A 23,752-nucleotide genomic window follows, 5' to 3' on the forward strand; every position below is an offset into this window, starting at 1 on the left:
TAAAAGGATCATAACACAAGAAAAAAAGTCATGTAATCAGAGGTGGACTTTTGAGAACATGGTTTACACACAGGGATTTATTCAGCTTCCCAATACCCCCAAGAGAAGCTCGTTATGATAATAATATGAGAAATAAAAACTATTTTTTAAAACTTATGGCATGATGATGAACACTTGGGGAAATCAAGTCTTGGCAAGATGTTAAAGATGAATGCATAAACATTCAATGGCTGCTATATTAACAATTAGTCTTAAGAATATAGGAGATCATGAGTATTGAAAGTGGCATTCTAAGAGAATTTGAGCAGCTAATTATAAACAAAAAAGCATTTATTATGTTGGATGTATAAAATTTTACTCCAGCTAGAAACAGAAGATGAACAAGTGAAAAAATGTATGATTAAGTGAATGCAAAACCTTAAGGAAAAGATATCTGTGCAACAATGGGAATGACTATGGGAGAAAGATATCAGATTTACAGTCAGCCAGACACTATGAGAAAATTGGTACAAAATGTAATTTGTCTTCTTTTTGTGTTGTAAAAATCAGTAAAATACTATTAAAATGGTAGAAACACGTAGGACAAAAAAAGAAAGAAGGAAAATTGGTACAAAATGTTTTTCAGATGGTATATAGCTCCAAAGGACATTGAAAAAGCACATAAAAGCTACACAGGAAAATGCTGGAAACGTCAAGACATAGATGGAACTTTCATATCTGGTGGACTTGTAAAAAAGCAAATATATTGGAAAGAAATATACCCCAAAATGCAGAATATATTAAAGTTTAAATTCCCAGTGGAAGCCAAGAGCATGTTGTTAGGTGTTCTGCCTAAAAGAGCTATTCAAATATATGGTGACAGTGGCTAGACCTATTTACACAGCAAAATGAAAACTAGACATCTGTCCATGTTTAGAAGAATCGGGGGGGGGGACTTGCTGAATATGCAGTAATGGCAAAACTAAGAACCTATTTGAGAAACAGGTGTACTACAAAATATGAGAAAAGATGGTGTGTGTATAATATGTATTATGCTAGCACAAGAAATTAGCATACACAAATTTATGGTAATAAAATAGAATTAGAATCTGTTCCAAATGTAATATCCCAAATATAAATGGGCCCTCTATATGAGATATATAGTAGACTTTATTTTACACAGTGATATACAACTTATTTATTAAACATTCTAATGAATATGAAGAAGTGGCAAAATATGTTATGTTGAATACATAGTAATGACAGAACCAGTCTTGTAGTCAAAATAAATTAGATATGAAATTTTAAAGTAAAAACTTAAATGATGAATACCATTGTACACTAACAGAATAAAGAATTATTGTAATGTATAGATACCTTTAAAATTATAATGAACGTATGAAAGTGAATAAAGGGGAATTAATCACTGTCCTAAACATTATATACTATGTGATTGTCTTCAACAAATGTAACCCATTTTTTTCATTTCCCCCTTTTCTTTTCTGTACCCTCACTGTTTTTCTGCAATAAATAAATAAACAGGAGAAAAATAAAATCATATATGCCTGATTATGTTTTGGAACTGCCAGTATATTAAGGTACTTAATCCCCATCTAGTATTTTGGAGGGAGTCCAAATCTTGTTTGAGCAGTTTCTCAATGGATGCTTGTCTTCTTTTTGTTAGATTTCTTGATCTCTGTAGGCCCAGTAAGTGTCAGACTCCTCACAGCATCATAATGAAGTACACGCTTGTAGAAAAGGTTTTACTTTATTTTGAAGCTAAGGTGCATAACAGGATCACTGTTCAGAATGAGAGGGAATCAAACAGCAAAGCATATTATAGATCATTCAAACTACTGAGGCCCAATTGCGGGGTTTCCCCCGCGCGCCTTTGGGCCTGAGAATAAATGTTCCTAGGCAGAATCTGTTATCTATTTCTCACTGCGTTTCATGAGAGATTCCTTACACTAACAAGCACTTGCAACCACCTGTGGCCTTGGGAGATATAAAAGTTTCGGCAGGCTAAACAGTCATGCGCATCTACAGTCCTACGGCTGAAAGTGAAAGCAGGCAAACGAATGCAGTAATACAAAACAAAACATTGGCAGCTCGCTGACAGTCAGTTCATTTCCATGGCCACAGCTCTATCCTAGTCTGCCCAGCAACACACATGGGCTGCTGATATGGTGAAGGCTGGAAGATCTTCAGAGTTTAAAGTGCACACTTTAAGCTGATTATGGCTTTCCAGATTACCGCTGAGATATTTGTAAGGCCCAATTCAAGCCTTATGACTGAGGAAGCTATGCTTGGTAGTAAAGTGAGTATTTTGTGGGGGGGAAATTAGCTGAAGTAACTAACCTGGGTTCTGGAAATCAAAAAAAAGGTCATCAGCATATAACAAGGCAGGTACTGGGAGATTTTCGAGACTTGGTGCACGGGGAAAATATCTTGTAAGCTTGGAACAAAAAAAACAGGTTCAATAGATAAAGCACAAGGACATAGACCTGACGATGACCTGTTTGAACTGGTTTTTCGCTCGATATGGATCCCAAATTATTTAATTTGCCACATAATGAATTATGAGAGTAGAGATTCATAATAATGCTCTGGCTTCTCTTCAAACTGCACAAATCTTTTGCCTTTTACAAAGGATATAGAACTATCATTTTTGACACTTTGAAGGAATACATCTGAAATAGGTTTGCTGACCTCCAGGAAGGCCTAGAGGACTCCCGAAATTAAAGCTGTTCTCCAGACAACAGAGATCAGTTCCTTGGAGAAAATGAAAGCTTTGGAGGATGGACTCCATGACATCATATCTGACTGAGGTCACACTTATCTCAAAACCCCACCATACTCAGGCACCACCCCATGTCTCAAGGAATTTCCCAACACAGAATTGGCAACCCTATTCTGGAAGTAGAAAATAAACTTACATTCTTGTCACTTTTTTCTCCTTATTAATTGATCCCTGTTGTTCAACTGAGGCCTCAGGATGATGATATAGCATTTAGGGGAAAAGATACAACCCAGTAAGCCAGCACTGGAGGCCAAGATAGAGAAGACCTCCACAGCCACCATGGATTTCCCTTTGGTGCTCAAGTAAGTAGGAACAAAGGACAGCCAAACACTGCAAAAGACCAACATGCTGAAGGTGATAAATTTGGCTTCATTGAAACTGTCAGGTAACTTCCTGGCAAGAAAAGCCACTATGAAGCTGACAATGGCCAGGAAGCCCAAATAACCCAAGACACAGTAAAACATGGCAGCTGAGCCTTCATTACATTGCAGTATGATTTCCCCTGTAACTGAATGCATGTCCCTGTCAGGGAATGGAGGGGAAGTACATAGCCAAAGAAAACAAATGCCTGCTTGACTAAAGGAGCAGAAAAGGACAACAGAACTTGCCATTCTTTTCCCAGTCCATTTCCTTATCGTGGATCCTGGTTTGGTAGCCATGAAGGCTAAAACTACAATGATGGTTTTGGCCAACACACTGGAAAGGACAACAGAGAAGACAATTCCAAAAGTAGTTCGCCGGAAAAGGCAGGTCACTTGCAAAGGTTTCCCAATGAAGAGCAAGGAGCAGAGGAAGCAGAGAAGAAGGGAGATGAGGAGAATGTAGGTGAGGTTCCGGTTGTTGGCTTTGACGATGGGTGTCTCCTGGTGCTTTATGAAAATTCCAAGGACCAAAGCTGTGATCCCTGCCAAGGTAACAGCCAACATAGTTAAGGTGATTCCTAATAGTTCTTTGTAAGAGAGGAAACTGAGGATCTTGGGAATGCATCCATTCTGGTGGTTGTTGGCATACTGATCTTGTGGACATTTGATACAGGCATCCATGTCTGGAAAAAAAGTTGTCATTCAATATCTCAGAACACTGAACAATGTTCCGAGAAAGGAACTATAAAACATTGAATACTTATCATTATACTTTTCATATAAGGGCTTTGGAGAAATGGTTGTTTTTAACTGGAACTTGGTGGGGCCTCCTTTTAATTACTGGTATTCCAAAGTAATTTGTGGTTTTCAGTTTTTAGAATCATGAACCATGAAGCCTTCCTTCAGCTCTCTTCTCAGTGATTAATGGAAATAATGGCCTTTGGACAGCTATTTCCTGAGCCCTCTGTCTTTCATTAACACTGGTTAAATTTAGGATTGCCCGTGACCCAGATTTGGGCAGTGTTACAAATAGTGTTACATCACTTCTAAGTGACCACCTGCAATGTTCTAGGAATACCTCATAATCTACATGGTCTGTATTGTAGGCACAGAGATAATTCATAGAGCAACACATGGGGGAGTTGTGATGTCACATCCTCACCAGTGTTATCCCTCCCCAAGGTTTACCCCCTAGTTAACCTTGGTGTTATTAATGGCTGATTTGCAACATCCAGCTGCTCACTTTTATTTATTTTTTGCTGTCAAGTCACAGTCATTCAGAGGTGGTTTGCCATTGCCTGCCTCCATGTCGCCTCCATGGTATTCCTTGGAGGTCTCCCATTCAAATACTAATCAAGGCCAACCATGCTTAGCTTCCAAGATCTGATGAGAATGGACTAGATAGGGCGATCCAGACCAGGTCTCTTAACTTTCATTTATTTTCACTTAACTTTTAAATGCAATCTGTAGCAAAGGCGGAACCCTGACTATCAGCTTTTGGGCAAGACAGCACTGGTTGAAATTTGGTCAGTATTACCACCAGCCTTCTTTTTACTTGACTAGAAATTAACAGCCACATGGGGGTTGGTTGGTTATTCACAGCTGCACCATGTGTGTTAGCTTCCCAAACCCAAATGTCCAGCTAACCAAATGATCTCCTGTTGCTTTAGGAAGGTCAGCTGCCTCAAGGTACTCAGCATTTACTCACCTGTGGACGTAGCATCTTACACTATTTGTGTCATTCAGGGCTAAGTAGGTTTGCCAGCAGTGGGTGGCAATTTATGGGATTATGGGGACAGCAAGGAGAAAGGAGGGGTGTCAGTGCAATAGTATAACATCATTTCTGGGGGAAAGGTGAAGTGATATCACGGATCTCTAGGAATCATTGGAAGGTCTATTGTAAAATCATGGAATCTCCAATGATTCCTGGAGGGGTACAACATCTAGGCTTGCCAGTCCACAGGTGGGAGTGGAGGATCCCTTGTTTCATGGGCTCCTGCCTGATGCTGGCCAGCTGGCCAGTGAGAGGAAGCCCCACCAACAAGGGGGTCCACAACTCTCCCTCCCCTCCTGCAAAATTTTATCGGCAGGATCATGTGGCCGCTTGGAGTTCAGGTGCAGGCAGCCTTCATTTCCAAAAAAATAAAATAAAAAAATAAAGGGAAGATTCCCTTTATTTTATTTTTTTTGCAACAAGGGTTGCCTGTGCCTGAATTCCAAGCAGTTAATTCATCAGTTGGAGTTCAGGTTTGCAGGGCTCCCATCTGCAAAAACTATTTAAAGTTACAAGGTTTTTGCAAATGAGCACCACCACTGCTTTCCAAGGGCCTGCATCTATAACATGTTAATATCACTCATTTGTGATGTCATCACTTTGGGCAGGTCCTCTCCCCCTCCTGGAATGCCCCCCAAAGCCCCCCCCACTGGCAAGAAACAAGGACATAGCAACCCTAACAGCATCACTTGTAGATATGCCAAGTCAGTGGCATAACAGTGTTGAGGAGAAGGTAGTTTTTAAAGTTCATTTTCCACTGCTGGCCAATGAAGCAGTGGTCAGCAGTAGGATTTCCTGGCAGGTGCTTTCCCACCATAATGGGTACCTTCCAAACCTATGCCTAAGTAATCCCAAGATAAGGCCTGTTGACTACACCACACAGGCAACATAGAGGGTGCAATAACAGATCTCTTTTCACAGCCAGTTCGAAGGATAATCAGAGCGGTCATGTTTGTCCCCCAATAGTAACTAGAGAATCTCATGTTGCTTGAAATGGGAGTTGGGTGGGATATTAGCACTTGGTAGATGGGTGGGAAGGGTAGTGCCTGCTTATCGACTTCTCTTTGAAGCACCCATGCCCTGCCCGGCCAGGGATTTCTCACATTAAATTTGATGGGCTGGCCAGATGAAATCCATATGTCAAGCACAAATTATTCAGTAGAGATTAATGGAAAAACTGATTATATATTGTATTTACAGTACTATAAGGATCCCTCCATTTGACTACTCTTTGGCCCAACCCCCAATCTGTGGAGCTTTCAGTGTCTATTCCAAACAATATCTGTTGTTTATATTCTTAACAAAAGATTTTGGGAAAATTAGCACCACCCAGTTTGCTGTTTATGACTCTGATTGCAAAATAGAAATGGGAGTACAAATTATTCATTAGAGATTAATGGAAAACTTGATTATATTGTGTTTTCAATGCAATAATAATTACAGGTGTGCATAGAAAAAATGATTCTTTAAAAAAAATTGAATATATTGAACCTCCCCAAAATCAGGATTTCCCAAAAAGCCTGAATTCCAGTATCAGTGTGGTATTACGGTTTGGGTTTTTCCAGAAATCCTACTTTTTTTATACCCTAAGGGACCATTACAGTCCATGGGGAATATATCTGGGGGTATCCAGATGTTTTTGGGGGGCTTTTTAAAATATATTCTTCCCAGATGTTGCTGTGGGATTGCGCCCTTTTGCTGCGGCCCTGGTCTGTTCCTCTCCCGGCCCAAAACGGCTCGTATGAACACGGCCTTTGTTTGCTTCTTACTGTTTTTACAACCAAAGTCATCAACAGCAAACCCTTATCCCACATAAAGCCTAGAATTTGTTATCCTGTAGCTTAAGGACAACTGTCTCTAACCGTTGCAAAGAGTTATTCAGGAAGTTTGACTCAAACATAAGATATTCATTTGCCCTCTTAATATCCAATATTTTATAAAAAATCATATAGTCCCAAAGACACATATACCACTCATTTACCCAGTTAGGCCTTCCAATGAGAGACAAATTTAGCTACCAATAATAGCATTGCAATTATTATTATTTTTTGTGTATTTCGGGAATGTCTAAGTCAGGCCAAACATTTAACAGTATTGAGTGTATCATAAAAGGGGTTGTATGTCCAGTAATATAAGTTACTTGTTGTAGAATATCTTTTCAAAACTTAAGAACTATTGGGCAAAACCACCAACAATGAATGTATGTTCCCTCCCCTCCACATCCTCGCCAGGAATGAGAACTGTATCTCACTTTTCTATGCATTATTTTAGTTGATGTGGAATACCATCAGTGAATGGGCATACAGTGATGGGCTCTGCCGACAGGAAGTAAGTGTAACTTTACCAACCAGAACAGTTTATGCTGGCTGAAACGCCCCTTCTGAACGCACCCAGAGAGTGGCTGGTGTCCCCATTCCCTCAAGATCACAAACTGTGATACCTATCATTATATCAGTTTTATGTAATGTACTCTTATGAATGATATGCTCTCTTATGAACTATGAACTGTGCATAATGTGTGTAAAAAGGACTCTGATGCAAGGTAACCAGACTGAGATGCCAGACACACAGCAGCAAGAAGCCTGAGATGATGTGCCTGTGGTTTTCCAGGTTGCCATGTTCCAGACATGTCCCTACACACACACCAAGTACTACACAAACAGGCATTTGCCATTGCTGTTTAAACAAAGGAATCACACCGCCATTAAGTGACGCTGTCTCTATCTCACTGGCACATTCCTCCCCCACACCTCTGCTGCAGAAAGGAACACAAAAGGTTCATCTTCAGCCTTCCCTTGACAAAGGACTTGGCCCTTCCATCCACCTGGAGGAACCGGCTTTGCAGCCTTGAGACAAAGGGAGCAATCAACGCTAACCGATGACTCATCATGTTAATCAGTGTCTCTGCTACAAGCTTAATTAGAATTCAACATTGCCCCACCTGTAAGCCCCTTTTCCTCCATTGCATATGTGACTTTTTAGAATGGACCATGAGGGGCTGTCCAGCAAGCCTTCCCCCTGATGACACCCCAAGTGAGGTGTCCAGCTAAACCCTCCTCTTGAGGTCACCCCAAAGAGGGTACACAGCAACGGGGTCTCTCTCTCCTTACACCCCCTCAATGACCTCTATATTCTCTTCCTCTTGAACTTGTAGCTACCTTGCTACCTACCTTACCCTAAGGCTCTAGGACTGCAGCCAGAGTCTCTACATGCTTTCTGCTGGTTCAGTTTGCAAGCTCCCTTTTTCCTAGCATAATCCCCATTTTCCTATAATTCCCTTATTTTTCCATTTGGCAGCCTTCATCTCATCGGATCAGGTAACATATTGCCCATCATCGAATCTCCTGCTAATGCGAAAGTCTCTTAATCTACCTAATTTTCTTAGAAGCTGAATAACTGAGTGTGTGATTGTGTATTGTTTATATGTGGAGAAAACAACAGTAAAGACATTATTTTAACATAACTTCAGCCTCCGTGTCGGTTACTGGTATCTCTGGAAAGGTGGGATTTCTGTATACACAGGTGATTGCTCCCTATTGCCGATTGCTACTTTATAAATATCATAAATCCCCCAAATTAATTAATAATTAAGAGCAATCAGGCTAACAAAGGTGCCCCCATTCTCCATTGTTTCCAATAGTGGCGGGGGGAAACAGCAAAAAAAAAAGGAGGGGACATCTCAAACCAGGGTGTCTCTGTAGTAAACACTGATTGTGGGGAGAGATTTTTTTCAAGCCTCGCAGAACAAGTGCATGCACAGAGTGGCCGGCAGAACCAGTGTCACTGTGGCAATGCCAGTTAAACAGATCAAAGCAAGAGAGGGTCCCAAGCGCAGCATAACCAGTGCATGTACAGAGTGCCGAGCAGTACCAGTGCAATGTACTAGTCCCCAGAAAAACCCAGTGCCTTCCCTTAAATGCTCTCTTTCCCCCCTCCACTGAAAAAATGGAGGATGGGGACACCTTCTTTGGGCACTCTGTACATGCACTGGTTCTGCTGGGCACTCTGTACATGTTCCCATAGGCTATAATGGAGCCAAAGGCATTTAAAAGTGTCATGGCCCCTTAAAATGCATTCATGAAGCTGCAGCTTCACCCAGAACAGTGTTTAAAGGGAGTGCATTCTCTTCAAAGAACTGTTTAACTGTGGCTATCCTGTTTTTCTACATAAACCTGAATTTTGGGGGGTTATTTGGTATTGACTATGCTTGGTAGCCAAAAATGCACCACCCTCTATATCCATCTGAAAGAGTAGCCAATAAATACTAAGTTATTTTCTGCTAATTTTTTTCCCCTCAGATAGAGCTGACTGACACCCCTGATAACAATCCCCCCATTTGACTATTCTCTGAATTGAGCCCTAATCTCAGGAGCTTTTATCAGTGACCATGGCTGCAGTCACATACATTAAATAATCCACTTTTAATCCACTTTCCAGGTGGATTTTGCCAGTTCACACAGTAAAAATCCAGTTTTAAAGTGCATTAAGAGTGGATTATTTAGTGTGTGTGACTGCAGCCTATTCTAAACAATATATGTTGCTTATATCCTTAAGAAAAGATTGTGGGGAAATTAGCACCCAGTTGTACCTTCTATTGCACAATGGATAGAGAAGTGCTTTGGTGGTCCTTTTAACGTGCTGTCAACTTCAGAATAATGGCCAATTCCCAAAATAACAGCCAGTTACAGATTTCTTTTCCTAACTTTACTTTGCGTCTTACTGTTTTTACAACCAAAGTCATCAACAGCAGACCCTTATCCCACATAAAGCCTAAAATTTGTTATCCTGTAGCTTAAGGACAACTGCCAGGAATTTCATCACACACAGAGTCATTTGTTTCTCTTAATCTCTGAGTAGACAAGCTGATTTCATCTGTTCCTAACAACAAACCTCCTGGGCTGGAAATAAATCTAGAAAATCTTTGGTGTCACATTGATTGTGGAACAATTCAATTCTCTCCCCCCCCCCTTCCCCACAGAATAACCCAGAATGTATAGAGAAGTAGAGAAGTGGCACTACAATGTTGTCCTTTTAGGGTGTTTTCTGATGTGCTTTAGGAAGCTATCACCAAAGTAACATGCACTGACCACTTAATTGTGCATTTTAAACATTTTATTAGTAGTAATTTGAGAAGCAGCAGTCTTTTTGAAAATGCTGGATTCCAAGCAGGTTATTTCTAGCATGTATTGATGTTTGAAAATCTCATGTCTTGTACATAGAGGCCAATTGGCTCGATAATCACATTATTCAAGGAAAAGAAACAATGAGTGGCTGGTGTCCCCGTTCCCTCAAGACTGTGATACCTATCATTATATCAGTTTTATGTAATGTACTCTTATGAATGATATCTTCATACATTGTGTGTCTTACCCTCATCCTGAGAAATTGTTCCTTCTGGACACGGAACACAATCATAGCAGCAAAAGGCCTGCCCTTCCTTCTTTTTCCTGCTGTAGCCAGAATGACAATGTTCATTGCAGAAGGAAAGGGGCACCACCTGCCCATAAGGAAAAAGTATGATTAGCATCAAGTACATATTCACTGGGGAAAACTGTTGAGAAATGGACTAATTTATGGTTTTATATCTGCTACACACGCAACACATGGACTGTGCACATATCTGTATACCATGGGCCAAAGGAAGCTGTTTGTATCACCTAGTGTGAAAGCCTTCACACAGGGAACACTTGCCTGCATTTTATGTTAATGTAGCTTGCACACATTCAGCTCAAGGCATTATGGGAAGAAGAAGCACATGTCAGCCATTGTGAGCAGAGGCAACAACCAAGAAGGAGAAATTCCTCCATTACTGAAGAGACTGGTTGTCACACAGAACACGGACCCGATATGCATCTGAATTGCCATTTCCTGTTGATGGTACCTTGTAGGCCTGGGAAAGCCAAGATTCATCTGTACGAGCCCGCCGCCGTGGGCCCCTTTCCGCCACTCCCCCCCCCCCCCAACTTCAGAGGCTTTGGGGGGAGCAGGCGAGGGGTGGCGGCGGCGCTGAGCCAGCCACCATGGGCCCATTTTCACCACTCCACCCCCCACAACTTCAGAGGCTTTTGGGGGAACAGCCAAGGGGGGGCAGCGCTGAGCTGGCCACCGCGGGCCCGTTTTCGGTGCTTCACCCCCCCCCAACTTCAGAGACTTTGGGGGGGGAGGGCAGCAACGGGCCCCACCGCACTGCTTCTTCTGCCCGCCAGGCTTCAGAAGCTTTTGGGGGAAGCAGGTAAAGGGCGGCGGAGCTAAGCCAGCTGCCACGGGCCTGTTTTTGCCACTTCACCCCCCAACTTCAAAGGCTTTGGGGGGAGCAGGCGAGGGGTGGCAGCGGTGGCAACCCCCCCCAACTTCAGAGGCTTTCAGGGGAGCAGCCGAGGGGCAGCAGCGGTGGTGGTGGTGCTGAGCCACTTGCTGTGGCCATGTTTTCACTGCTACCCCCTTCTTCATTCTTTCTTCCTTTCTTCCTCTTTGGAGGGAGCAGGCAAGGGGCGGTGGCACTGAGCTGGCTGCCATGGGCCCGTTTTCGCTGCTCCACCCCCGCAACTTCAGAGGCTTTGGAGGGAGCAGGGGAGGGGTGGTGGTGGCGGTGCTGAGCCAGCACCATGGGCCCATTTTCACCACCACCCCAACTTCAGAGGCTTTTGGGGGAGCAGCCAAGGGACGGCGGTGCTGAGCCAGCCACCGTGGGCCCGTTTTCGCTGCTTCACCCCCCCAACTTCAGAGACTTTGGGGGGAGCAGGCGAGGGGTGGTAGTGGTGGCACTGAGCCGGCTGCCGTGGGCTTGTTTTTGCTGCTTCACCCCCCCCAACTTCAGAGGCTTTCAGGGAAGCAGCCGAGGGGCAGTGGTGGTGGTGCTGAGCCGCTCGCCGCAGCCACGTTTCCACCGCTACCCCCTTCTTCACTCTCTCTTCCTTTCTCCCTATCTCCCTTCATTCTTTCCCTCTCTCACTCTTCCTCTCTTCCTCCCCATCGCTTTGACTTCTTTCCACCCTTCATCCTCCCTCCCTCCATCTCTGCCTGTCTGTCTTTCTGTCTCTGTTTTCCCCCCTCCTTCCTTCCTTCCTTCCTTCCTTCCTTCCTTCCTTCCTTCCTTCCTTCCTTCCTTCCTTCCTTCCTTCCTTCCTTCCTTCCTTCCTTCCTTCCTTCCTTCCTTCCTTCCTCTCTCTCCCCCCCCTCTCTCTCTCTTTCTTTCTTTCTTTCTTTCTTTCTTTCTTTCTTTCTTTCTTTCTTTCTTTCTACCACCCACCAACCCACCCTACCTTTCTAGGGCCCGTTGGCTTCATCCATAATGGGATTTCCTCCCTAGTATGAATATATTGTAGAGTTCTCTACAAAGAATTCAGGCATCATTCTCTTTTCCTCATTAGGGGACAAGGAAACAGAGCCAGCAGTAAGACTTTTGCAAGACCCAAGTGGAATAGAGACCACAGGAAAACATGTGATAGCCTATTTCATTTACTAACATTCTACAAATACAGGGCAGTAGCTCAGGCTGATAATTTCTATGAGAAGGAAAAAATGATGAAGTATTACATGATGTATGTAACATGATGAAGGATTTGGGCTTCTCTGGCATACCCTCCCTCCTGGGTGGGCAGCCAGCTCCTGTTGTTTATATTCTCACCCTGGCTGAAGCCTGGGTCACTGCCGCTGCTCTGGCTGGCTCAGGCTCCTGCTGCAGACCTGGGCCACTTGAGACTGGCTTCCTCCACCAGCATTCTGGGGACAGGGCTTGCTGCCAGGCCTGGCTGGAGGAGTTGGATGTGAGCAGGATGGGGCTGGTGGCACTGGATGTGGAGCTGCTCCTGCTCGTCTGCCTCCAGACGCTGCTGGCCAAGAACAACTGCCTGGCCATGGGGGGGCTTGCTGCACAACGGTCTGGCCGCCTTCCCGCTTGGCCACTCAATGCACCTCCTCAACATCACCGGATGGGCCGTGGGTGACCTGGGAGGGGCAGGGAAGGGCGGTCCTGTTTACTGCTGGAGCATCACTCCGGCCTGCTCCAGCCCAAAATGAGGCCTGGTTGTAGCACATATGTAAAAAAGGAAATTAAGCTTTTGGAAAGATTGTTCTTGGAGATGAACTTCAATCAATCAAATTTATTGTTACAGTCAACCACCAGTGCACTCAGTCATTTTACATAAAAACATTTGAATAATAAATATGAGATAAAACCAACAGTGGCATACTTAAATTTAAACATCTGTTACTATAACATAGAGATAAAATAAGACAACCATAAAATCTGTATATAATTTAGATAAAAGATTAGAAAATCTAATTGCCATGCATTTTACGTTCCTTGTAAACCTGGGCACAAAATATAGTCACCTGTCTTCTTGTCTGATGGTTCCTGTCAGACAGGAGGTAATCAAGTTTACCAGGAAATCTTCCTAACAGCGGACTAACTAAGAGTCTCCATACCGATCACCCTATGGTATATGCAGTTGAAAAATATGTATTCTAGAGAGTCTATTTCATAGAGGAGGCAGGAGCAGAAACTCCGTGAGTAAGTGGTCCCTTTAAACCTCCTTTCCAATACTGCAGATGGCAAGAACATGCTTCTAGCTAATGTGAATGCCTTCTTGAGTTATTGAATTCAAGAAAATGTAAATAGGCTGCAAGAGCGACTATGTATCTGGTATTTGCTGTAGTGAAATAGCCAGGAGAACTGAGAATATCTAATTGGAGATGAACTTTGAGATGGAACTTTTCACACAATCATACCCAATTTCCATTCCCACTACAGCCCATGTCCCATGTGGCTTTTGTATAGACAGGTCCCATAATTACTTATCACATTAATCAATTATTCATTGTAGCCAAGATTAGGCAGAGCTCTAAAACAGATATATAACTTTTTCTGCTTTTTATATTTTGAAAAAGAGGAGGAGGAGGAGATTGGATTTATACCCCACCCTTAACTACCTAAAGGAGTCTCAGAGCAGCGTACAATCTCCTTCCCTTCCCCTCCCCACAACAGACACCCTGTGAGGTAGGTGGGGCTGAGAGAGCTCTTTCAAGAACTGCTCATGAAAGAAAAGCTCTGAAACAACTTGTAACTGACCCGAGGTCACACCAGCAGCTGCATGTGGAGGAGTGGGGGGTTCTCCCAGAATAGAGTCCACACTCCTAACCACTACACCAAACTGACTCTATGTCTGTCTCACCTGGTTAAAGGTTCTGTGCCATGTTATTAGATCCTCATTGAGGGTCAGCTCTTTGCCTTGAGGAGCCTGAGGGTCCAAATTTCCCACTTGTACTCTTGCAAAAGATCCGTTTGGGAATGTTACCCAGTTTGTAACATCAAACCCAATTTTCAGTTCTCCATTTTCATCAAAACATACAGTGTCCCCAGCATTGTTGTTGAACTTCATATTCCTTAGAAAATGATGGAGCTAGTGAATAGAGAAATGGTAAGGAAAGAATACTCAAATGCTGAAATCATTATGATGCTCATTACAAAACTGGTCAAGTAAGAATACATGAATCTGTCTGATATCTCTTAACGAAATAATGTAAAGTTTATGTTATCACAATTGTTGTAGAGGGGGTAAGATAATTGAATGTCAAGTGTGTATGCATGAAAAATGGCTTCATCAAACCAGAGGAGACTGTTGAGATGTTCTTTGATGATCAGGCAAATAGGGATTCAATGAGTTAGCACGTTCTGCATTGGTTTAGACTCCTGCTCCAAAAGGATTAATATCTTACTTGGATGTGCTGACAGACTGAAACTTAGAACTTTGTAGTTCATAGGTCCATTTACAAATATTTATCAGTCTATCTGGTCTGACCCTGCCTTTAGAGGCATCATATAGTCATGACTCTAGATGCTAAAGTTGCTTCCAGATAGTTCAGAAAAAATGCACTATATGTGGATCTCCCTCTGGAGGATGTTCAGAAATTTATCCAGAAAAGCTAGCAGTACTCTAGTAGTAGCAGATAACAAAGATCTACACCACCTATGAATTTGGCTGAAGCAGAATGCAATATGCTGTTGGCCCATACCTATAAACATACCCAAGAACTGACCTAAAAGAAAGCCCTAGCCATTGGCCAATACATGAACCCTCTCCCCAGGCAACATGATCTTCAGTGAACACAATCTGTGTGCCCTCACTGATGAAGTGAAGGTGTGAAGTTCCAGATAATGGCCTTGTTCTCCTTCTGTGCTATCAGGCTCCTAATGTCCAGTGTCCAAGAGAACTCTACTTGGCACCATATTTAAAATCACTGAGGAAGTAGATAAAGATAATTTTGATTTCCCAATGTCTCGGGGCAAAGATTTGATTGATGTCCTACTTCTATTTATTTATTTTTGGGGTTTTTTGCTGCAATGTGTAAAAGTATACTTCAGATTTAATATTGGTGTTTTAATTAAGTAAGGTACTATATATTGTTATTATTAATTTTTTCTGCTGCTTTTAACAGCTTGTGTACAGTGAATGATTTCTCTAGTTCATTGGTTCCATTTGCACATTGGCATTAGTGCTGTTTTATTGCTCTTTATTGTTTGTGTATGTTAGGTACACTGTGGTTTTATTGGGCATGTGCCTGGAAAGATACTTCACATCTTTTAAGATGGAGAACTACAACACAAACATTCAAACTGAAATAAAATATTCATAATATTCAGATATTTAAAATGAAACAGATAACTCAAATATGCACTGTAAATAGGAGGGTGCCACTGAGATTCAATTACCTGCCATGGTTGCACAATATAGAACTCTGGACTCCTTACTTCTTCTCTTGTCCTGTGTCTAGATCTAAATATGTGGAAAGAATGCAAAGCATGTGCCACTGCATAGACAGCATTGTAGACGTTGTAGCTGTGGCCAGTCATGCTCATTTCAAACAAAATGGCTGGAATAGAATTCAGCTTCTCTTCTCCAGAGCACATTCTATTGCTGTCTCCATGAATACTGGGATTTCTGAGTGAACAGCTGAATGCCTGCTCCCAGAAGTTCTCAATAAACCCATCTCCTTTTGTCCAGGAAGGGCTTATGGACTGCAGGAATGTTTGGAATCCTGGTGGCTGATTGGCGTGAACTGCAAGTGATAGAGCACCATGGAAGGTTTCTATATCCCAAGCCCTCTGGACCGAGACTGATTCGAAGTCCCAGTGGCATGTAATAATCCACACTTTATGGAGGGGTGGGAATGAAATGAAGGGACCTAAAAATAGCAACATTCTCAAACTGAACATGGATACATTCTCTCCATATACAAAACATACATTGGCTTTGCTTTGAGCATAAACATTAAAAATCCTGTGCTGACTTAAAAGCACATCCAGCATATCATCAAAATATGTATGTTTTGGTAATCGTACTGTGAAATCAAAACAGATTCCATTCTCAGAAAGCATTGGTACCATGATTTGCATGAACCTATCCCCCTTGTCATCATCAGCTGCAAACAACACGGTCCATGTCCATCTGAAGTGGTGAAATAGCCGGATAATGCCCATATATTGAGTGGCTTCATTGGGGACCATCTGATACATGGAAGCAAGCAGCCATTTGTTGCCCTGCACTGGGTAGAATGATCCATAAGTGAGCTGGGGAAAAGTATATATATATTTAGAGAAAATGAAGCATACCATTCAGTCATGCCTCAAAGGAGTAAGATTTCCAGAGCCCTTTATAGAGGGTCTACCTGTGGTATCTTGTAAATGGCAACTGTGTTGGCGATATGGGCAGAGGTTTCTGAATTCAGTCCTCCAACGACTGTAATGAGATTGGTCTGTGTATCACACTTGAAATTGGGGAGAAACTTGTGCTGTGAAGAAAGCAAGCTGAGGGTAGCTTTAGAGGTCATCCTTGCATTGAAGTAGCTGTTGAGGATGTGGAAGCCCAAACTAATGTTTGGTAAGATGTTGGGATTCCCATTGATCTCTTTTATAGCAAAAGCCAAGGCCAAGTTGTGTTGGTAGTTCTTCACCATCGATCTGTAATGAGAGTTAAAAGCTACCTTTGATAAACCAAGATAAAAATATGTCCCTTGTTAATACTTCATACTTCCTCTTTCCTATACGGAGACATTTAGTTTGCCAGATCTGACCTCCACTGTCAATTCCCCCCCCCTCCATTTTAACTATGGTGAGGAACTGTGTGTGTAATCATGCATATTATAGCGTTCCACTGATAAGAAAATTTCCGGGGAAGGGGTTATTTTATTTCTTTCAATGCTCATTCTAATCACCTACCTATTAACCAAAAATATGCTACAATTTCTCTCAAGAACCTTTTATTGGGCTATGTGATTATCTTAAAGAAGACGATTATCCTCTGAAAGTTAAGCCAGTGGTATGAGTAAGAATGAATGATGGATTATTTATGAATGAACCCCCCAGGTATGCCTGATAGCTCAGAGTGCTTGTCAATTTCCCCTCCTGGTCATAAACAACCCTCCCTATTCTTGCAATAATGATAATGGCCTAACCAGTCCAGAGATCAGGCCTAATTATTCCTCCCATTGACAAGAAAAAATAGGGGGGGGGAGAGATCCAAATCAAGTCCCTTAGAAGCCAGTCATAGGGGACCGGGGGAAAAAATCCTGCTTGGGGCCTGAAGCAACTGGTCCAACCCAAGTAGCCTTGCAGAAGATGGTTGGATCAGAATATGAATTCCTATATCAGAAAGGTGTGAAGACTGTGTATGGCTTTCCCATAGGCTCTTGTCTATGGCAACTGCCCAACCAATAAAATCCCACACTTCAATGAAAATGTAGAAGTTGCTGAGGCTAAAGCATCCACAGCTCCAGTAGTCATTAATGAACTTTTGGCATTTTTTGAAGTAAAAAAATCGTTATCTATGAACTGTATACAGAATGCAAAATGAAAGTAGTGCTTTTCAGTGGACACAACTTCTGAAGCAGAACGTCGTTTTCATAATTTCATCTCCATATATATTTTACATGTTAGAGCAAACTTGGGCTTCTTTAGACTTGACTGTACAAGTTTTCTAGTCCTGTTGTTGCACTTGGGTCCCTATCTACACCCAGCACTTTGCGACCAAAGACGCTTACTCTTCTCACCTATTCTGCTATGCAGTGGCATTCCTAATATCTTGATATTTCACACTGCTCATCTTTTGGCTCCAAAACACATTCTTCATCATTATACTCATGCTCCTTCATGGCCCCCGGCCCCCCGTTACCCTTCATTATCATACCCTGGTACATCTCTGCTTCTGGTCTTCATTTTTCTAGACATGCCACCTGAGCTGTTCTAAGGTCTCTTGTCCAACAGAACACCACCTTTTTCTTCATGATCCTTTTGACTTGGAGTGCTTCTCAAACCACCACAGTGATGTCAGCTCTTTCACTGCCTTCAGATTCATCCTTAAAATCCCCCTCTAAGGTGAAGTCTTGGTCATGACCCTTTAGAGATTTACCATGGCAAAATACATGCTATGGAAAGATAAGCTCATTCTTCCCCCTTTTTCCTTCTCTCCAGTCCACCTCCTTCAGCTCCCTTGGCTGTCTCCATGTATCAAATGTGCATAGGACCAGAGCTAATTTCCCATTATAAAATACCATATGAATTGACAATTTAACTAGATAAATAAAGGGCAAAAAGGATGAATGAATGTCTTACACAGGTTCAGAAATAAACAACTGTGCTGGCTGCTCTTTGAAAAATGGAGTGTCAAGTACATAGATGACTTGAGAAACAATCTCACCCACAATCAGGTCGCCAGGCTGATAAAATGCATGAGGAATAAGAAGAAGATCAACAGTTGTGGTACATTGAATGGAATGCTTCTTGCATACAGCGTTGCACAACAATAAAAGCAGCAGCAGCGGTACCAGCATCTTCCTCATGAACCACTTTTCCTCCATTCACAGATATTTGGTGCCAGGTGCTGTGTTATCAGTATTCTTTTTGTTCTGACTTTCCTGGATCAGTCAATGAACATGTGGAAATGTCAGCAGAAGGTTCAGTGAAGAGATCCTTTTCTTTCCTGTCTGCCTTCACTACTCTGTACAATTTACTGGATGTTGTATTGCCCAGTTCAACTTTCTGTTAAGAAATTATCTCCTCTAAAATAGTTGTTTTGTTGTTGGTCAGTCGCACAGTTGAGTCCGACTCTTTGCGACCCCATGGACCAGATCACGCCAGGCCTTCCGGTATTCTGCCGTCCTCCGAAGTTTGCTCAACTTCATGTTCATTGCTGCCTGAGTGTGAAAAGGTAGGGGTAAAACCTTAAACCAACAGTTTAAATATCTCAGTGTTATGTTTAGTTATATCTTGGAACACCCATATGAGTTCTGTCATAAGAAAGATTCATATTACATTAATCATTCTCAAGAAAGTCTTTTATACCAAAGGTGGCCACTGTATGCCACTTCTGTTAAAGTTTTATAAGGCCATCATTATTCCCAAATTGCTCTAGGCTGCCCGAATCTGGGTCAACAGACCACTGGATCCTCTTGATAAGATCCGGCAAACTTTCTTCTGTAAAAATCTTTGTCTTCCTCCCAGAGTCGCTTTGGCCATGTTGTGGCTAGAACTGGGACTCCCTCATCAGAGTATAACTTTGTGATTCTTATGCTCTATCATCTTTACTGAAATAAGTGACAGCTCACTCCTCTTTGGGAATTTGGCTTAGCCCAATTGATTCAATGGTTGCTTAATTAAACCTGAACCTAAGATCTCAGGACTCACTGAAAAGTTATTTCCTAAATGTATGAGATTGATTGTTCAAAAAAGACTGGGCTGTGCTAAAACTCCAAACTAATTGGAAATGGTTCCCTATTTACTTCCTTTTATCTTATCAGAACATGTTTGAACTGTCTAAATATTCCTTCTGTCTAACAGTTCCAAAATATTGTCACTCTTTTCTGTTACTTAGATGCAATGCATTACCTTCCTCTGAGATGAAAGGCTGTTTTAGTACGACCCCCCCCCCCCGGAAAAATGCTTCTGCACTTATTATAAAGATCAAGTTGACTCAATTGCCCTTACCCATTTATTTGCCCCCATTATATTTTGCTTTGTAATCAATATATTACTCCCTGGACTGACTGTCTACAGAACATTTACTCACACCACTAGCCGTAGCCTATTTTTTTTTTACCTTTTATTGATTGATGTAGCCAGGGGTCATTTCCTAGAAAAAGAGGTGGAGGAGGACATTAGCATAACTCATTAACATAGCTTATTTGCATATGCCACACACCCTGACATAACTGGAAATGTGTCAGAAGGCAACACCCACTGCTCGGCTCCACTGGACTGTTTTGGATCGCTAGCTATGTTTTGGATTGCTATCTGTTTTGGATTCTTATTAAGGGGTTGGGGGCTCTGCAACTTACCTGGCTGCTTCTTGCTCCTCGTGGCCCGGGGCTGCTGGGAGCAGGGGGCAGGGCTTGTTGCATATGCCTGCCCGCTGGGCTCTTTACTGCCGGAGCTCCGCTCCTGTGCACTCCTGCAGGAAATGACCCCTGGATGTAGCCCTTTTTTTTCCTCCTTGGTCAAAGAAAATGCCTCCTTACTTGTCACCAGCAGAACTCCAGTTGGATCCAACTACTATGAGGCTTGTGCATTTTTATTGTTAAAACATATGAAAGAATTGGTGGGAAAATACATGAATATATTTATTTGTACAATATAAATGATGATTTTAAAAAAACCTGACAGAGCCCTGGCTGTCCCTGCATCTAAGGCCTGCTGACATATGAGCATTTTATATGCAGTGAATTGTTTTCCTATCTACTGCCCCCTGGACATTTGTTATTCAGCAGAAAAAATTATATTGACTTGTGTCACTCCCTCCTGATTATGTGTTGCCTACTGTGCTGGCTTCGGTCTCAATTGGCAATTGAAATGGGCACAATTTAATTCAATATGTATGCATGCATGTGTAATAATTCAAGGGGGGAACCAACTAAAAACTAGCTAAAATTCAAACCCTCTAATTGTAGCTGTTTCGAACAGCTGCTGATTTTCTGATCTTCCCAAGTGACCAAAAATATTCTTGGTCTGTAGTTACTAATAATTAAGGCATGCTATGGTGTAAAATGCTCTAAAAATACGTGTCTGCTTGTATCTGATGATGGTAAGTTGAACTTTTATGTGGAACTTGAAATCTGTTTTTGCCAGAAACTAAACAGACAATGATAATGCCACAGGCCAACCCATGAGGTCACTTTATGCAGAATACATAATGCTCACAATCAACCTTTCAGATTAACCGCCCCTTAATCCTCGTATAATCTAAGAAAAAGAGCTGCGGGAGTTTATTAACGTATCGAATAGGCTATTAGCATAATAGCTCATTAGCATATGCCACACACCCTGAAGAAGGAAAAGCAAAAGGGGGGAGAGGCATCTTCAAAAGCCTCCCCTTCCCAGCCATCCTGATAAGGCGGGCTGCAGGGGGGGGGAAGCAAAGAGAGAAGGGGTTGAAAGTTTATACCCCTTCTCTCTAGAGTCATCTTTCCTTTATATTCTATGGGGCCATAGAATACAATGGAAAGATGGCGGTGTGACTCCAGGGAGAATGGGTTTAAACTTTTAAACCCTTCACTCTTCACTCCCCCCCCCCAGCCCGCCTTGGCAGGCAGGCTGGGGAAGGGAAGGGGAGACCTTTGAAGATGCCTCCTCTACTTTTTTTCTTCTGCAGCTGGTCTGCTTCTAGAGCCCCCCTGCCCTCTCCTGGCTTGCCTGCCTCAGTGGGCGAGCCAGGAAAGGCTGGGGAGAAAGTGGGGAGGCAGTTAAATGCCTCCCCGTGCCTTCCTTGGCTCCAAGCGGGCAGGCCCAGGAAGGCTTCTAGAGCCCCCCCCCAGCCTCTCCTGGCTTGCCTGCCTCACAGGCAATCCAGGAAGGGCCGGAGAGAGAGTGGGGAGGAATTTAAATGCCTCCCCATTCCTTCCTTGGCTCACCTGCCCAAGTGGGTGGGCTGAGGAAGGCTTCTAGAGCCCCCGCCCTCTTTTGGCTTGCCTGCCTCATGGGGTGTGGGGTTGGGGCTGCTGAGGCAGGGCTGCCGGAGCAGTGTGCTGGTACGCTCCAGCCCCAAACGACCCCTGGAGGTCAGCATTTTAAAGACTGAAAAGTCAAAGCTATACAGAAATACTGAGTGGCCTTTTTTCAGGAAATGTTTCATTAACCGGTAGTATTGCAGCAAGTGAAATAAGAAAGAGGTCTTCATAGGATATATTCTGGAGCAAAGAGCCAATTTTTAAAAATGATTTCAAATGATTACAGATGATTTGGACATTCCCTATTTGTCAAACTTACAGGGTAATTAAGCTGATTGAAATGATTTGCAGTCTTTGCAAAGAACTGAGAGGTGGACATCTGCATGGGGGATTGTGGTGGTTTTTTTTTTTTTTTCTGGCACTATGAAATGAAATGTGAAATTAACCTCTGAGCAGTTTTTTTTTGGGGGGGGGAGATTTGGGCTGCCAGACGTGATCTGCACTCCTCAATTTATTTTTTTTCATTTCGAGTATGATGAATAGCTGTTTGGATGATCCTGCCCATTATGGTGCTCCACTGATATGAAGATTTCTGGGGGAAGTGCTAATTCACATCCTTGAATGCCTTTCCCAGTTTCTATAAAGACTGGCCCTTCCAGTCACCCTCCTATTAGCCAAAAATATGCTAAAAATTTCTCCCCACAACTTTTGATTGGGCTATGAAATCACATGTAATTAAGAGATAAATAGGGATGAATGATGGGCCAGTTTAGTGTACTGGTTAAGTATGCGAACGCTAATCTGGGAGAACCAGGTTTGATTCTCCACGCCTCCACTTGCAGCTGCTGGATGACCTTGGGCAAGCCATAGTTCTGTCAGAGCTGTTCTCTCAAGGACAGTTCTGTAAAGAGCTCTCTCAGCCCCATCTACCTCACAGGGTGTCTATTGTGGGGAGGGGAAGGGAAAGGAGTTTGTAAGCCACTCTGAGACTCCGAGTGAAGGGCAGGGTATAGATCCAACCTCCTTCTCCTCTTCTTCATTAATGATGCTCCCATCATGCCTGATGATTCTGGGTGCTTGTCAACTGCCTCTCCTGATCATATGCAGCCCTCCCTATCCCTGCAATAATAACAATGGCCTAACCAGTCCATAGATCAGGCCTAATTATTCCTCCCTTCCCCTGACAAGAATATGCAAAACCCAAGTCATGTCCCTTAGAAGCCAATCATACAGTACCCCCCCACAAAAAAAATCCTGCTTGGGGCCTGAAGCAACTAGTTCATCCCAAGTAGCATTGGGGAGGATGGTTGGGTAAGAGCACAAGGATGCCCCTAGCCAGGATTTTTTTCAATTGTGGGACTTTTTTTTCTTGTGGGGCAGCCATTACGTGTCCTTCTGTACACAACTGAAAACAGGGTGGGTGGGATTAAGATGGAATTTAACAGCTCAACATACACACACACACAAGCTGCAAAGATGCCTAAAGTGGCCATGAGCTGAAGTCACTAAACTCTGGCTGGCTACTGAACGAGCTGTTCCCTGCTCAGGAAGCTGTTAATACTGCTGCCGCTTCTCAGACTTGGTCCTCCACGGCTGGCTGGCTACTGAGGTGAGCTATCAAACCATTCTGTTCTCCCCGGCTGTGAGGCTCACTTTCCCTCAGTGGCTGTTTCTACGTAACCAATCTTGGTTCTATCAGTAAAAAGGTAGGGGCAGGAGGCACTTTCCAGACCTGCTTTGGCCTTCATGGGGCCAGTCATAAGGTTGCCATCTGCAGGTTGGAAATTCCTGGAGATTTTGTGGTGCAGTCTACAAAAGACAGAGTTTGGGGAGGGGAGTTCGAATAAACTGAACAGAATGCCATAGAGAATTTCACACTCCAAAGTAGTTATTTTCTCCAGG

The 23,752-nt window shown here is 42.9% G+C and overlaps 1 protein-coding gene across 1 annotated transcript; it reads right to left on the reverse strand.

Annotated features, from left to right (window-relative positions):
• Positions 1-2,922: 2,922 nt before the first annotated feature.
• On the reverse strand, positions 2,923-16,870 carry LOC107120198 (vomeronasal type-2 receptor 26-like). The gene is made up of 5 exons (XM_015422846.1): positions 16,583-16,870; positions 16,161-16,484; positions 14,101-14,316; positions 10,286-10,421; positions 2,923-3,824 (listed from the first exon to the last, which is right to left on the reverse strand). Exons 1-5 carry the CDS (start codon positions 16,868-16,870, stop codon positions 2,923-2,925), a joined length of 1,866 nt encoding a protein of 621 aa, XP_015278332.1.
• Between the last annotated feature and the right edge of the window lie 6,882 nt (positions 16,871-23,752).

This window comes from Gekko japonicus, unplaced genomic scaffold (genome assembly GCF_001447785.1).
Source record: "Gekko japonicus isolate JY-2015 unplaced genomic scaffold, Gekko_japonicus_V1.1 scaffold5060, whole genome shotgun sequence".
Taxonomy (NCBI): domain Eukaryota; kingdom Metazoa; phylum Chordata; class Lepidosauria; order Squamata; family Gekkonidae; genus Gekko; species Gekko japonicus.